Source organism: Apteryx mantelli, chromosome 25 (assembly GCF_036417845.1).
Source record: "Apteryx mantelli isolate bAptMan1 chromosome 25, bAptMan1.hap1, whole genome shotgun sequence".
Lineage (NCBI taxonomy): Eukaryota > Metazoa > Chordata > Aves > Apterygiformes > Apterygidae > Apteryx > Apteryx mantelli.
In genome coordinates this window covers 11,713,810-11,727,946 of record NC_090002.1, presented here as the reverse complement: position 1 = coordinate 11,727,946, position 14,137 = coordinate 11,713,810, and the positions used below count along the sequence as shown (strand labels likewise).

Sequence of the window (14,137 nt, the reverse complement as noted above, 5' to 3'; positions counted from 1 at the left end):
ATTAGATCACTCATTTTGTCATACATAACCTTCTTGCGAACCTTCTTGTAATCTTCTTCACTGCCTTTCCAGCATGATGTCATAAGCTTGGTTATTCTTTAAACATCAAAATAAAGTCTTTACAAAATAAGCATTTACAAGGCTTAATTTTTAGAGGAGTAGTACGAAGAAAGCTATCCAGTCATGAAATTCTCTCTACTCTCAAAAAGTTAATTGATAATTTAGCCTTAAATGTCATATGCTTGGTCTTCACAAGGTTTGAGCTTATGTTCATCACAAAAACCCATATATTTTTCAGAAAGGTTCAACATGAGGAAAGAAAATGAGTACTAGGCATAACTAAAAATAGGAAATCTTTATATGCAGAGGGAGCAGTATTTGAACAGGTGTGAAAGAAGCAGCAAACGACCAGAAATCTCGAGACAAAGAAAAAAAAACAAAACAAGCAAAACAGTGGAAAGAATCAGGTCCTTCAAAAAGAAAACTGAAATAGTCTAGAAGACAAGCAAGAAAGTTTAGTAGCAACGATACGGCAGATTGTAAGTAGCTTAAATGCCCTATAAAACGCTTTCTAATGTGAGAGAGACTTCATATGAAAAGTAAATGGCATGAGACTAGTAAAAGGAACAATATTTACCAGTGTTTCTGACAGCTCTTCAAGTTGCATTTCTTTGTCACACTTTAATTTAGTCATCTCTTCTACAGCACATGCAATGTAAAATTTATTAAGCAGAAATAATTTTATATATTTAGCAGACGGTATAAAGCATTTGTCCCTTTGCAGTACTCCATTTGCAAGACTCATTGGATTAAGTTCAGAAATCTTAAAGCTAAATTTTAACCTAAATTATGACTTAATTTAAATGCAGAGTTGAAAAAATTATTCAGAAAGACATTAGTGAACACTTATCTGAAGAGAAGCTAACTGTTCATCTTAAATAAAATTCAGAGTCTATTATATTTTCCACAAACATGGTTTCAAGTAAATTGTGGATTGTAAGAATGTTTACAAAGGACTAGTCTCAGAGTATTCATGCATATGCATTTTTCCAGAAAAAGTTGGACTACTGAACATATTCATATGGATATGCTGCAAAAAAACCTATTTACTAGCAAGTAAATTTGAAATGTGTTTTCTACACATTCACACATTTCTACACATTTACATTCTACACATTTCTGCACATTCTGTACATTCACACTACTGGTGTTTTTCACAGGTACTGGACACCAGACTCATTTTTGCTCTGGAAGTATCACAGGTCTCATCTCATCTTGTTCCAGAGAAGCAACAGCAGTAACTTTTGAGCAGTTTTATCCTTAAATACCCTCAATACATACAAGGACATCAAACCGTATTTCTCATCTATCATCTAGGAACTAGAGATATTTAGAGACATCTGCTACACTGGGATAACAGTGCTAAAGGTAGATCTCTTGATTTTGGGGCTAAGGAGTGCATATCTAGAAATCATAGGATAGCAAAACAATATTTAAAGCAATGAAAAACCTGAGGGCAGATCCTGAAAGAGGCCCTGTGTCTCCTGGAATAATTGACACAAACATTGGAATGAACAATTTTTTTCATTGAGTAAATGTTGGACAAATTCTGAGCATGTTAATATGTTAACCAGAAGTAATAAAAATTCTGAGTCTTAATGACATCTTTTTGATGTAATACAAAGGAAGAAAAAGAAAATGTGACTAAGATCACCATTTTTCTATTCAATTGATTTTGGAAATAGTTTTAGTATAATTTGGAGACCCTCTGTTAAAAATAAATAAATTTTAAAAAGTCACTCAGGAGTTAGTATTATACTCAGTATCAGAGGAGCATAAGCTACAAGACAAGATACTAAAATGGGTACTATACAGCGATGGTCTATTTTCAGAAAATAGCAAAAAACATTTATCTTTACCTAGTTCATTCGCTTTTTTCCTATAGTCTTACCTAATTCAGCAGACACCCTTCTGAGCTCCAAGGTAAGCAGTTTCGACTCATCTTCATATTTCTTCAATCTAAGAAAATCATAATTTAATTTTTTTTCCTGTATGGTACACAGCACTAGATTTGAAAATTTAAGGACAATAAGACAAAGTCCTACCACAAGCACTTTAAATACATCTGCCTTTCAACAAGCAGATGATGCAACTACCTGCAACAAGTATCAAAATGCACTATTACAACTCCTGAACAGCAGACATAAAAATAAACTAATGTATGTATACAAACATATATCTACATAGTTCTTAAAAAACAGAATTATGAAAATCAGGGACCACAGATTTACTTTCTGATAAAGCAGTATCAACCAGGATAACTACAGAAAAATAAGTTAAATTATCTGAATTTAGACCAGTTTGCCAAAAACAAATTTCAGCTTCATATCTGTCTGCTCTTGGATTTGTCATAACCTGCATCTACTTAGAAGACATCTTAATGCAAGGTACCCCAAAACACTGTTTCTTGAAAAACTCTGTCTGATAACTTATTAAAAATACACTGTTCTGTTCCTGTACTTAGAAGGGTTGATTTTAGTTGCTATCAGGTTGACAAATACATAATTTTTTAAATTTTGGAAGACCTGAAATAATAATAGGCATTGGTATTAAGCAGTACTATTATTAGGTAAGGAAGAATATCATCCTCACTAAATGTTTTAAGAAGGTCTTTCAAGTACCAAATGAGATTACTTAGCTAAGAGTTGCACCTACACATAGTCAAAAAGCATAACCATCTTCAAGTGCTAATCATTCAATAAGCAGACAGGCGAAGGATTAAAAAAGAAGGATGGTTACACATTCTTTACAAAGAAAGAACTTAGGTACTATAGTTATTACTGATAATAATAATAAAAAAAAGTTACACCAGATCAGACAGAAAACTTAAGTGTTATTCCCAGAGCACAGTAATCTAGCATTTTAACCATAAGATCATTCTACAAACGTAAACTGTTCAGTTTACCTATTTTGTTCTTTTTCCAGCAAACTTTTGAAATTGGAAACAGAAGTTTTAAGTTCGTCTGCCATGGACGCATGCAAAGCCTTAGTTTCTTTACATTCTTCCATCTGTACTTCTTTTTCTTCAGTGACCTGAATTAATGCTTTCACTGCAGTCTGCAGTTCAGTTTCTAAGCTCTTCTGAATAGTCTAAAAAATAATTTTATAATTTCTATACAGGTGTTGTAACAACCACCTACAATTAAGGTTTCATATCTGAAGTATCAGTAATTATTTATTCAATTACTCGCGTAATCTATTTATACTGGAAATTTATAAACAAGCTCTACCTCTGTTTTTTGCAATGAAATTTTAGCTTCTTCCAGTTCTGCCCTCAAACGATCCTGATTGATCTGGGATTCCTTTAACATTTCCTCTTCATGTCCTAAGCAGAAAGATATATGCTTACATTTAAGAAAAATAACTTCTCTACTAAAAGTACTTGCATTTCTGTTTTACAGATAAATACATTCCTACAACTTATTAAAGTGATATAATGTGCTTATCTAAATTGTTAAAGAGAAAAACCTACAAGACGCCTATTCAACTTATTTAATAACAATAACTGAAATGTAAAACATGTATTTATGAAATTTAATGAAATGCAGCCACTCATATGTATGCAGCACAAAAATGATACCCATGCCTTCCTTCCCACTCCCCAGTCATTTTTAGTTATTTATCTGTATGATGAACTGATGCTGAAATTTGCTTCAACTCTAAAGATACTAAAATCATATACTACAAATATTTTGTGCCTAAATATAAAGGGCTTAAAAAGCACTGAAAAGCTAGTGCTGAAAAATAAGTTTCCTCAGTGATACCTGACTATACGTCTGCAAAACTGAAGGAATGTTATTTTCTCTTTGCAATCCTCAAAAGCTTTCACTACTTGCCTCAGCCTGACAACAGAACCCTTCAGAAATAGTTACAGTTCCAGTCTCAGTCACTCCTTTGCCTTTTTAATATGATTCTATTTAAAAGTTGCAATGGTTTGGGGGATTATTTGGTGAAGATGTGAAAATATGTCTTGCTGAACGCAGAACAATGCTACTATTTATGGACTACTGAACAGCTATTAGATATTGAAGTCCCTTCACTAATTTGATGTGAAATGATTCAATCCAGTAACTAGAAACAATACTATATCTAATATCTTACCATTTTTATTATACTAGTCCAACTGAAACAGGCATTGTTATACAGTATATGGGCATTGTTATACAGTGTCCTGGTAAAAGTTATTCTTGTTATGGAAAAGGAAGGACGAGGTATATGGCAGCTTTATAGCAGTATAACTATGTTCGCACCAGTTTTATTGATGAGCAAGATGAGAAAAAAAATCCCTCATCAGGAAACTGTCATGTCAATAGACTGTAGCCTAAGCCCTAAGAGAAAACTGTTGGTATGAAATAAGGGCCTATGTTTTTATACATAAGCAGATTACACTAAAAATCCAGATCTTACATCCCCAACTTCTGACCAAAACAAGAAACTGACCTGCAAGGCCCCAAAGTTCTGCCACTGATTAGTAACAAATTAACATTATCACAATCCTGTTTCCTGTACTTCTATAACCAATAGTATTTTAATATAGTAGAGATAATTCTTACTTGTTGTTTCTTCTAAGTCAGCAATCTTACTTTTTGATTCCTGCAGCTGAGTTTTGATATCTCTTATGATGTCATCTTTTTCACCATTCTGTATGGTCAAAACTGAAATCTAACAAAAGTAAAGTAATAATATAACGAAGTCTAGAAAACATGACAGATTTGTATCTTCAGTTGTTCATTATGTATGATTAGCATTCATGCCGGTATCATTCAATTTAAATAAGGTGGTCTTAACCAAATATTGGTCATGTTACTCTTTAGATACAAAAGCTCTTCAGTTCAAAATTAGAACATGAGTTCCAACAGATTACAGATGCTGGAACATAACTAAAGTTAGCAGAATCAAACTCTGAAATGCAGTTCCAGCTGTTATTTCTTCCCTATTTACAGATGTTCTGAAACACTCCTTGCCTCTTTGCAATGTCACACCCATCTTTGGACAAACTAACAATTCTTGACCTTCTCAGGTACAGACACAGATGAAGGCTCTGCTTCTCAGTCTCCTGCTTACAAATTAACAACTCTTATCATATTTACTTTCTTCTACTTACTCGGTCTTCCATCATGGATATCTCATCACCACTGAAGCTGAGGTTGGAATAGGTTTTTGGCAAAACCTCTCTTATCAGCCCATGGTCCAACACACAATCCTTCATCCCATCTTCCTTACCAGATAGAAAGTGAATCTTTTTTTTTTTTATATACTATAAGGGCTGATGACTGCTTTGCTAATTTTATGCTTCTGCACAAGAAATTTTTATGCAAGCAAGCTGATGTATAAAGCACAGGATAAGGATTCGGTATTTACATGGTGCTTTTGTATCCTAAAGAGGGATATCTCAGTGACAGGATTTAGCAGCCTAATTCATGTTTTATTCCAAATAACATATAAGGAACACACAATTAAAAAGTTATTTGCAATGTTAACTTCCATCCTTCCAAAACAGAAATATTTTACAACCAACCAAGCACTTTTTAAATAATTATTTTCTTTTGATGCATCAGTAAGTCATGAAAGCAAACGAGTTCAAATATTAGTTTAAGAATCTGCAAGACTTGTTTCAAGAATTAAAACAAACCTGTTTTTCCTTCATACTGACTTCCAGTTTGTATTCTTTTTCAAACTTGTCCACTTTTTCTGCTTCTTCTTTTACTTTTGAGATACAGGAATATCAATAGTTAATTTACTAACTAAAATATACTTCAAGTTAAATGCAATTTCTATTTTAAGATTACTAATAATTGTACAGCTGTACAATTGATTTCCTAAAAATTAATTGTTGAGGTCATGTTTGAAATTGTTACCTCAGCAGACAAAATACTTTTTGCCCCAACCTTCCACAGAATTAGTCCATTACTGCATGTATTACTTAATAGATTATTTTAAGAAATTAAGAGATGCATGTGCAGAAATGAAACAAGACACTTCATAGCATAGATAAATACTGAATTAAAATTTCTGCAGCTATACACTAGCGCATTATCAGTTTAATAAAACTACATAAAATAAGCAGAGCTCTACAGACTACACTTCGTAGACAAAACTAAAAGTTTTAGTGACAATTAGAAAAGTAAGGTTCTAAAACTGACCCAGGAACATCAGTGGAAAAATAATAAAATGGCCCAGCCCTTTAATGGCAGGCAGCATGAAGTAAGCCAGGGGTGCACTCTCATTAAATTAGTTATGATACTAATGGCACAATTCATCAGATATAAAACTTAAATCAGAAATACAAAATTGTCTGTAAGGAAACTTGAGTCATTGCAGCAAATTTACCTTTCCTAGGAAATTTGAGACACCCATCCCAAATGAAGGGGAACTGAGGTATTGTAAAGCCTGACACAAAAAAAGACAACATCACAAGAAATTTTGTAACTTATTTTAATAGGATTAAGATTCAGGTAAGATATGAGAGACAAGAGACTCCCTTATTAAAGTACCTCCCTTTTCAAAGTGATTGAATTCAGCTGACCATAGTCAGCAACTGTTCTTTTAAAACAAACAGCAATAAAGGGCATTTGCCACTTCATTACCATGCAATGATGTTCCAGGACACAGTCCACAAAACAAGTATCATAGCGCTAACAGTGCACCATTCTAGCACACCCTATCCTTCTGGCTCGAAACTGCATGCAATAAAATGTGTGAAGTACAAAACTGTTATGTCTGCAGCATAATTAGAGTAAGCAGGACTCTCACATTTGAAACACATTTCCAGTCTCGTGTTCTCTGCTTGCACACGAAGTTCTTCAAATGCCATTATCATTCTCTAAAAGTAACATTCAATACGTACATTCATATAAAACTAAGTACTTTCTATAACAAAGAATGATGTTTATGGTTTGAAAACAAACTGTATTACAAACTCCTATTCATATCTGTAAGAATTTTTTTTAAACTAAATTCAGAGTGTAAACACACGTTCTGAATTAAAATATGATAATTATTAGAAGCGTAAAAAGTTCTATACTCAAGATGCAAATGATTTCAGGGATAAGATTTTTTTTACTGGTCCATGTTCGTAGATCTCTAGCACAATGGAGGAGCTGTTGTGCATTTCCTAGCTGCCTAGCTAAAACATTAATTATAGATTGTTGTAGAACTGTTATACTGTGTGCTCTCTGATTCTGCTTAATATCAAATTCATCACACTCGCACAAAGATGCCTCACATTTCTCAGTTATGAATATACAACGGTCTCATTTTCCACAATGGAATAGTTAATACCAAAAAAAAAATGGATGAATGTATTTTGAAAGAATGCAGTTGTTTTATGAATTAAAGAGGAAAAAAATCCTCTTCAAGTCAAGGAATCAAATTAATTAAAGATTTAATATTCATACCTTACACTTCTTATTCCACACATAATCATCAGTTTCCATCATTTTATTGTTGCTCTATCACACTCAAAACTGAAATTCTTTTTCTTTGTTCATCTTTATGCAAGTATAGTGCACTTTTCATTAAAGAAAAACATCCAGTAGAATAACCATAATATATGTCTGATTCCCATCATAAAAAATCTGTGTACCTGAATTTCACCTAAGACTATTTGTAGATTTGAGTCCAAGTCCAAAGGTACAGCTCTCCAAAATGCTGTCTAATCCCTAAATGCCCAATTTCCCATGACTTCTAAAGCTCTATTTCTGCAAATACTGAGAATGTTTCAATCCTGCCAAGGCTGAATCATCTATATTATACATACATATATATACATACGTGTTTATCTACATGTGTATATATTTACATACGTGTATATATTACACATTATATTTATTTACAAGTTATACAAACAGGGGTCTGCAGAAAAAAACAGCAGGACTGACTTGATTCTGGTTCAGAGATGATAGCTGAGTACATTATTTCGCTACAATGTGAGACGTACATTCACTTTCCTCCTCCACCTGAACAGTGTCAATACTCAGTTCCCACCTTCCAGGAAAAAGCCCCAATGAATCCCCCTCAACTCTCTTGCTGAAGCTGTCTCAATATGCAGAACAGACTTTAAGAACAAGAGCAATAGGCACAAACTGAAATACAAGAAATTCCATTGAAACATGATAAAAAACTTTTTTACTGTAAGGGTGATCAAACACAGGAACAGGTTGCCCAGAGAGGCTACCATCCTTGGAGATATTCAAAACCTGACCTGACACAGTCCTGAGCAATCTGCTCTACCTGAGCCTGCAGGGGGCTGGACTATATGATCTCCAGAGGTCCCTGCCAAACTCAACTATTCTGTGAAATCAGTAGATGAGTGAAAAGGAGTGCAAAACCAAGACAGATAGCAGTTATGGAAGTCACCTAAGACTAAATAGATCTACATACTCCTAAGGATTGTTAATGCATTTTATCCAATAAATGTGTTGCATACAATACAAAAACAATAATAGGGGCTGAAAATCAGAGTTCCAGCATCCCAAATGAGAGGTCTAATCATTTTATCAGATAATGTTCTTTGTATGAATATCTCAACATATAGATATACCTCAGATCACATGCTGAATTTTAACAAGCTACATCACTTACTTCAATGTTGTTATTAAGTTCCACATATAGTTGTTTTGTTTCTTCTCTTTCATGTTCATCTATCAAAATAAGAATGTACTATAAAGTTTTCCTTTTGAAAAAAAGAGCTTCAGCTGTTCAAGCCATTCTGCTTAAGCAGCATAATGAATTTAAAAAAGAGAATTATATACTCTTTTCTTATTTTAGCAAGTCAGTGTGAATACAAAGTGTGACAAAAGTTATACAATCCAAAGAAAATGTATTTTCCATTGAAATATTAAGCAAGCTCAGCTTTTATAACTTCCTTCCCAATCTCACTTTTTCCAGGAGAAATGTAATTCTGTATCAATTTATATAAATATTAATTTTAACAGTATTAATACGGTTGAATAATACTGTACCAAAAATGTCAGTGAGTTTGAAAAGCTGTAATATAAGGTTCAGTACTGAGTTTCTTCACATCAGCAGAGACACCCATGACCACAGATCTATCATAATAGAACTGTTACCATGATACTCTATCTCCACCTTTTTCTTTTAACAATTTCAGTTTCATAATTGATGGTATTATTATTCCTCAAGAAAATAATTCAGAATAATTCAGAATTCTGAATGTAACAGTAAGAAACAGTTAACCAAGAAGTACAGTAAATCTATATACAGGTGTCTGCAGAAGCAAAGCAAAAAAGAGGCAGACATTTCTAAGTTATCTAAGATGAAGTCGGCAGAAGATTTTAAAGATTAAAGTAACAATTCTGAATTTGATATAGATTAAAATCCCAAATCAATAATACATTTTAAAACTTCAAAAATTTAAGTTTCATTTACTCATCCAGCTTTCTCGTGTTGGCCAATTTAGTGTAAAGAATGCTAGTTGTTCATTGTGTCTCAGGCTTTGGGTTTTTTTTTCCCTAGGAACCTAACTGCTCCAGACATGATAATGCTGTTTCCTCTAGTCTGTTAAAGAAGCTGGAAAAGGTAATTGGAGTAGATTCAGCTGCCTAAACACAGGCATGAAGTGCCTTCTGACATGACCCAAGATACACAAGGTACCTGGACAGGACTGACAAATGTGACAGGAGTTCAAAAGATCTGCACTCTTCTGGAGTGGTTGCTAGTAGCTAATCCATACTGCTCATAGTACCTAAACCTGCTTCAGAGCTTAGGCAACTGAATTCTGCCAGCCATATAACCTTTTAGCAAACAATCATACTGACTTTAGAAAACCTTTGAATTTAGCACTACAAAACACAGAGATACTTGACCTCTGGTTTCACATCTAAACTTAATTCTGATGCACTGAGCCACATACAGTTTATCCCAGCTGGAAAATAACTCTGAACAGAATGACAGGTTTTTCCTTTATGAATTTATAGAAAGCTAGAAGTACTTTGATAAATCAAGATTTAAATAGCATTTACATTTGGTGGACTTCTCTGTGAAATGAGTACAGGTTTCCTTGAGCAGATTACACATATGCCTTGAAGCACTGTTTCTGAAAGAAGGGAAAAATACCTTAATATGTTATCACAGGGATGCACAGTACTTTACACACATAAAATAGTGACAATGCAAGAGCTTGATGAGCTTCACAATTTAATATCTATTTTTAACTGCTCATATTGGTAGTTCTTAGCAAGAAAACTTTATTTTTACAAAAATATGTTTAACTGTATTACTTACTCTTTTAAAAGATCTTTATTTTCACATATTTCATCTTCAAGTTTTAAACTTAGTTTTTCATTTTCAAACTAATTTATAGGGGACAAGTACAAAAAGATATAGTTATTGAAAAATATACCAGAACCATACTTTCACTTTTCAAGTCTCACATTAAAACATATTTTTCTGCATCAGAAGATAGAAATCCATTTTATCTGAAATGACATGCTGGACACTCTTTTGTTATAGCTTGCTTGAAGATAATAAAAAAACCAAAACAGTAATTTACCAGCAACTGAAATACTTACAGTGTGCTATCCATATGTACATTCACATACTCTGTGTGTGCGCACGTGCGCACACACCCCTTCTCAGAAGAAATGTTTTCTCAAGGCAAAAGTCAAACAGTCAAAGACTAGGGTTACCAAAGCTGATGCAAACAGAAGGCAAGGAAAAGGGTTGATAAATTGCTTAATATGTATGTTTCACTAACAAAGATCCCCATGCTACCAGATAGATAAGAAACTGGGATAAAGCAGAGTATACTACTTCCTGTATATGTTGTGTGGAAATATGCAGGAGCTTACTTTAAGATACCAGGGGTACAAAAGCTTATGCAGTCTTGAGCAAGTCTATGTATCTCCACAGTATGATGTGCATAATAATAATTCAAAGATGGAATGCACATTGTTAACAAGAGGAAAAACATTCTAAATAACAAAAAAGGTAAAGATTTCCCTTTAAAAACTGTAGAACTATAGGTCATTGATATCTAGCCAACTAGCTTCTTTAAAGTCCTCACATGAACAGCTTAAAATGCCTTCTTCAAGTTCTGTAACATTCTTTAATATTTAATTGTATGAATAATATGTTCAAACTAATTCAGGAAGATCTTTTTCTTTAATTTAGGTATTCAACACATATAGTACAATACTGGCCTGCAGTTCTTGAATGGCTTTACGCTGTGCTTCAATAATCTTTCTATTTTCTTGCAATTTTCTCTCTTTCTGCTTTAGTTCTGATTCTACAGTTACTTTCCATCGCTTGATCTTCTCAGCCTCTTTGTAGAGTTTTGAATATAACTCATTCATTGTTTCTATACTCTATTGAAAATTCAGAATTTAATCTCAAATGCTATTTAATTAACATTTTAGATATACATTTATCTCAGAAACAAAGGAAGTTTAATATTTTTTCCCCACAGATGGTGACACAAGCTTCTATATAACCAAGAAACAAATTTAATCTTTATGCATCCACTGTGCATGTATCAACAGACATTACAGAATAAGTCAGGGACACAAATACAACGCAAATGAGTGAAAAATACCCCACTGGATAGCCTTAAAGTCTCGCATAACTGCAATCCACCAGTTTTGCTAGTATTATCAATGGCGCCAAGATTCCTTCCGCTAGGCTTTTCATACCACATCCCGCTTCTCTTTCTGACAAATACTGCTGGGTTAAGTGAAAGAATCAGGCTTCAAAGATCATGTCCTAAACTTCCTATGATGTGTTTCTGCAATCAACTCACATACAAAGAAAGGAGGGGGGGGAAAAAAAAAAAGAAAAAGCCAACCTTGTGCTCTTGAAACATCCTTAAAGCACTAAAGCACTGTACCAGCAGTGCTTGATCAGTGGCTTTAAAAAGTTAAGAGTAGAATGGTAGGCCACCAGGCAGTTCTGCTGTAAGTTTTAGGTATGACATCACCTAATGCTATCCTTTTTTCTGGCTGCATCACGATATTATTACAATCATGACTGTATTTTAACTGTGATTTTAATAGCTGCTAGGGTAAAAGAAGTTCAGTCCTCAGGGAGATGAAAAATCAGTGAAACAAGAGCAAGAAATATGTTCAATTTTATTGCAGCAACCAGCATTCCGTATCTGGGAAGCACAATCAGTTACTGCTAATAATTAGCTTTACTGAGAGTTACAATAAACCAGAACAATTTCACTAAAAAGGCCAAGAGAAAAAACAAATGCTTGAGGAAGCCACTCCACTAAATTCATTGATTTATAGATACAATAAAGTCAAAAAAGACAACTGGGATAATTTTCCTAAGACTTCTCTGACTTTAATCCTTTTGCCTTTCAATAGATTTTTTAGAACCAGGTTCACAAAGATATTCAAGTTCCTAAATCTTATTCTAATTAATCTTAAAACTCCTAGACTCTCCAGGCACGTAAGACAATTTTAAAGTTTTTTTTTTTTTTTAATTTCTAAAGGTTTACCTCTAGGCATGTTCACTTAAGTGAATCTTAAGTACCTTCTCTAAATAATACAGCTTTAAACAGGAGATGCAGAAAATGATTCTTCCCCTTCCTCTAGCCTAAACTATCCATAGGATGGTGCTTACGGAACTGTTTTGGGAAGAGATTAAATATTAGGAGGCTCTAAGAAATTAGATATGCAAAGTATGATACTTAGCTGACCTCTTCATCTATCTCAGACCAAAGTTTTACTTGCTGTGAAATCGCATCTGGAATATGGAGAGATTTTGATAAATCTATTTCAAGAAAAAAACAAGTGCAACCATATTTAACAGAGCAACAGGTATGACATTGTGAAATTAGTCATGAAAAATGTACAAGATGATAGTCAAAAAATTTAAAAAAATATATATATAATGCAAGATTAATGCTCATTTTAGGCTTACCTGAATCAGTGATTTCACCATGGTTTGGTGTACTTGTCATTACAAAGGGCAAATTAAAATCATCGCCTGGGCATTTGTTAAAACCCTGGATAAATTTAAAAATTAGTTTCTTATGGGTGAATTTGAAAAGCAGGATTACAAATCCCAGAAAAAATAAATACAGCTAAAGTGAAAATAGAACTTCCCATTAATAAATCAGCTACATGCTATTGTAAGAGCCCAAGATATTAGCAATGCTTTGTAACTCGCCTGTTTGCTTCTTAACTCATAGTGGCTTTTAGAACCATCTGTCCTTTGTAGTTTGCTTATACAATATTCTGTGGCCAAAGAAATGGATGTTTTTCATTACAGTTACAAACTTATTAGCTATTACATGCCTGTTCACAGTTGTGTGATAAAGGACTCAATAAGCCAAGTGATTTTTTTTTTTTTAAGTCCAGTATTCACATGTTTATTTTTTTCCCCAATAATATTTTCTAAAACGGATCTGATGAAGTTTCAGCATGAAAATTTCATTTTACAAGGTGTTCTAAAAGTCACAGAAATTTGTCTTGTACACAGCGTAATTGTCTTCTGTCAGAAAGTCATCATATCTGAATCAAAGCATATTTAAAAGGGAACCTCAACATGAAAAAAGAACTTGTTGAATTCAGAGAATTTAGTGCCTAATGACAGAACACTTTCACTCTACATTTGATTGTGGTGGGAGCAATAAATCCAAGTGAGTCAGAACAAGAAGTTGTGTCCTTCCCAACTTACTGTTCTGAATTACCCACATCAAGCATTAATTATTTGTGGTTGGTGGTGAACAGTTAAAATACATAGCAAACAGCCGAGAAGATGAGTCTTTTTGGTTGTGACAGAAATAAACTAAAAATATTGGAAATCAAAATTGAAAATGCTCGCCCCCCTGCCAATCTTAGCAGTTTGCAGTAAAACACTGTCATGCACGTGCTCTCCAGGACAGAGGTTAAGGGCTTCGCCTGGGCGCTCCCCCCGTGCCACAGCCCGCCCCGCCGCCGGGCCACCGCTCGCCGCCGCCTCAGGAGCGGCGCAGCGCGCGGGAGGCGGCTGCGCCCTTTACCTGACCGAGCCCCGCAACCCGAGCGCTGGCCTGCGGCTTGACTGCAGACACCTGGCCACCGCTCAGACGCGGCGGCACGAACAGTTTAAATGGCTTTTCCTTTTCCAT

General features: G+C 34.1%; 1 protein-coding gene across 1 annotated transcript in view; it reads right to left on the bottom strand.

The window, feature by feature from the left end:
* SYCP1 (synaptonemal complex protein 1) overlaps positions 1 to 14,137 on the bottom strand; it is a 26,151-nt gene extending 12,014 nt beyond the window's left edge. The window contains exons 1-14 of the mRNA XM_067310598.1: positions 14,030 to 14,137; positions 12,946 to 13,030; positions 12,722 to 12,768; positions 11,223 to 11,387; positions 10,306 to 10,373; positions 10,044 to 10,117; positions 8,644 to 8,702; positions 6,814 to 6,883; positions 5,693 to 5,766; positions 4,614 to 4,722; positions 3,291 to 3,385; positions 2,966 to 3,150; positions 1,952 to 2,019; positions 638 to 699 (exon numbers count right to left, since the gene is read on the bottom strand). Coding sequence (XP_067166699.1) covers positions 638 to 699; positions 1,952 to 2,019; positions 2,966 to 3,150; positions 3,291 to 3,385; positions 4,614 to 4,722; positions 5,693 to 5,766; positions 6,814 to 6,883; positions 8,644 to 8,702; positions 10,044 to 10,117; positions 10,306 to 10,373; positions 11,223 to 11,387; positions 12,722 to 12,768; positions 12,946 to 13,030; positions 14,030 to 14,137 — 1,269 coding nt within the window. The remainder of the gene's footprint in view (positions 1 to 637; positions 700 to 1,951; positions 2,020 to 2,965; positions 3,151 to 3,290; positions 3,386 to 4,613; positions 4,723 to 5,692; positions 5,767 to 6,813; positions 6,884 to 8,643; positions 8,703 to 10,043; positions 10,118 to 10,305; positions 10,374 to 11,222; positions 11,388 to 12,721; positions 12,769 to 12,945; positions 13,031 to 14,029) is intronic.